Genomic DNA, 2,944 nt, shown 5'->3' on the forward strand with positions numbered 1-2,944 from the left:
CTCAATTCAGCATAAAAACCTAAATATTACCATACGGTAAGTATTAATGTATACTTATCAGTACCTTGAATTTTCTGGTTAAAACGAGTATATTTTATCATTTCCTTATAAGAGCATACCCATAAATAGTATGTGTTTATTCTGAATTAATAGGTGTGTATAGACTTTCCCCTAATTAAAGTATTAAACTAGGAACTTTGAACACTGGGCGTCCAATCACACAAACCATCAACACAACCTACGTAAAATAAAAGCCGACTAATTATGAGAGGGACAGCCCTGCGCCGAACCATTATTCTTGAGCTCAATATATGTATAGCATATATATAAATATATGGTGAATCCAGCGAGCTAGTCAAATTAACCAAACCTCCTCGAGCATGTGGACACATCACAATCAAAAACCAAACCTAGCTGGAACATATATATAGGAACCAATGTCGAAGGACCGGCCATAAGCATTCATGTAACAACAGACATGATAACATTTAATAATAATTTAATTACAGAACACATATACAGTAGTAACATTCATTCATTGTTTGCTAGTAATTTATTGGTAAAATGGCAATTAAGTTAAGTAACCCATATTATGAAAACAGCAATGAACTAAGCAACATTAAGCAGCTTCTTTATATCCTTCTGCAATCAACACAAGCAAAACAAAACTTCAGAATTAGCTAGGATATCATCATCATCCGTGCATTTTATTAATCAATTAAAGATATTATTATATAATATATATATATATATTATTAAGTAAAATATATATGATGGCATGGATGGTCAATTAAGGTACCTCGATGCTGAGAGGACTAGTGGTGGGTGCATATCGATCGACAACCTGTCCGTCACGGTTGACTAGAAACTTTGTGAAGTTCCATTTAATACTGTCACCAAGGAACCCTCCTTTGCTCGACTTCAAGAACTTGTACAAGGGTTCCGCATCTTTACCATTCACATTCACCTACATTACATCTTACATTTACATTACTAACTCTAGATCAGCAAATTCGCTAGCCTCTCATTTCATTTCCTTTGATCATTGGAACTAATTCTCTATTATAATACTCATAAGAAACGAGAATAAAAAGTTGGAGTATACGAGTAATACTGACCTTGCCAAACACAGGGTACTCTGCTTTAAAACGCGTGCAAGCAAACTCTTGGATTTCTTCATTGGTTCCAGGTTCTTGACTTCCAAACTGGTTGCACGGGAATGCAAGAATTTCAAGCCCTGTCAAATCCCCAAATATAATTAATTATATATGCCTGCCTAGTCAGATTCATCACTTTTGACTAGTCGCTTTTAACGCAAGAATTAATTAAGATCAAGAAAAGAGCCCGATCGAATTAACCAACCTTGATCCTTGTACTTCTGGTACAACGTTGTCAACTCAGGATAATTAGAATTGGTAAAGCCACTGCAATAATAAAAAAGCATAGCAAATTCAATTAGAAATGAGACATTTATTCACAAGACTTTTCAGGGACAGTTATGTTCTGATCTAATAGTAACAACTAACAACAAGGTTTTTTTTTTTTTCATACCACTGTGAAGCAACATTGACAATCAACAACACTTTTCCCTTGTACTTGCTAAGGTCAACATCTTGCCCTTTTACGTCCTGAAAGAAAAATTCGATCATGAGCACATATTAAGATTATATTAATTAAACGCGGAAAATAATTTATATAATTGATTGGCAGAATCAGGGTAATAATCTTATGTCCAGCATACATATGAATAATTTGTTAAAGAATATCATACTAATTAAATTACATGTACATCCAAGTTACAAAACGTCTACTCTATCTCTATGTATATTCAATTCTCTACTTTTTGAAAATATATATATATATATATATGTATACGTATGCATATCAAGTGTTATAAATTGTAACCGTTAGACATAACACCAGTTTCGATGGTATGACAACGTGCACGACTTGTCTCCAAAATATACTTGGACACATATACAAAAAGCAGATACATAGCAAGAATTTAAAGATGACACATAAAACATTTCGGACAAAAAAGGAAGGAAAAAAAAAATGAACACAACTAACAAAAACCTTAATTAAGGCACAAAAAGAATAAACTTGATGAATAAAAGAAAATTATATATATATATAAAAAAAACAGACCTTAACAGTGAAATCATAAACAGTTTTCTTAGCTTCAGATGCTGCTGCCATTTCTTCTCTTGATGATCTAAACACACTATTTTAATTGTTTTTGTGAAAATTAATAAAGAAAATGAATAAACTTGTAGGATGAAATATATATTGAGATATCTGAAAATGGCTATTTATATAGTAGTAGTATATGAGATAGGATTGTGGGGACTTGGTCAATATCAGAATAAGGATATATGAAAACGAGTTTTTGTTTTATGCGCATATATTTATCTTTTATTTTTATTTATTTTGAGGTGTGGATGCGTATGAACATAGTGTTAACAACGTGGTTTAGTTTTATATATTGTTCTAGACTCGCATGAACGTGTCGGTATATAGACGATATATAAATGAACGGTCCAGATTTGACTTGAGTTTGATCTTATGGCGCAAGATTGGAAATTGAGCTTTTTACATTTTGGTCCTTTATAGTTTTAAGTATTTTTAATACCTATAGTTTTTATAAAAAAAAAATATTGGTTTTGAATTTAAAGTGTTAATTAACTTCTATGACAATTTTTTTCGCTTGCCAATGAATCAAAGATTATAATTGTTGGGGTTTCGAATAAGGTGTATATACATGATAAGGGAGTTATATGTAATTATGTAGAAGCAAATGGACTAATTGTCAATGCAAGAAATTGCACATTCTAGAACGGAGTTTTCACATGAAAATGCGAGTGCAATGATGTCACAATTTTATTTTTAGAAAGTCGATGTCATAGTCTTATTCATATCCAGACAACTTTTTACCGCAATTTTA

The 2,944-nt window shown here is 31.7% G+C and overlaps 1 protein-coding gene across 1 annotated transcript; it reads right to left on the bottom strand.

Annotated features, from left to right (window-relative positions):
- Positions 1-467: 467 nt before the first annotated feature.
- On the bottom strand, positions 468-2,293 carry LOC122611133 (probable phospholipid hydroperoxide glutathione peroxidase). Its single transcript, XM_043784106.1, has 6 exons — positions 2,149-2,293; positions 1,552-1,628; positions 1,363-1,424; positions 1,119-1,237; positions 800-967; positions 468-642 (listed from the first exon to the last, which is right to left on the bottom strand). Exons 1-6 carry the CDS (start codon positions 2,197-2,199, stop codon positions 610-612), a joined length of 510 nt encoding a protein of 169 aa, XP_043640041.1. The 5' UTR covers positions 2,200-2,293; the 3' UTR covers positions 468-609.
- Positions 2,294-2,944: the final 651 nt, after the last annotated feature.

Source organism: Erigeron canadensis, chromosome 8 (assembly GCF_010389155.1).
Source record: "Erigeron canadensis isolate Cc75 chromosome 8, C_canadensis_v1, whole genome shotgun sequence".
Taxonomy (NCBI): domain Eukaryota; kingdom Viridiplantae; phylum Streptophyta; class Magnoliopsida; order Asterales; family Asteraceae; genus Erigeron; species Erigeron canadensis.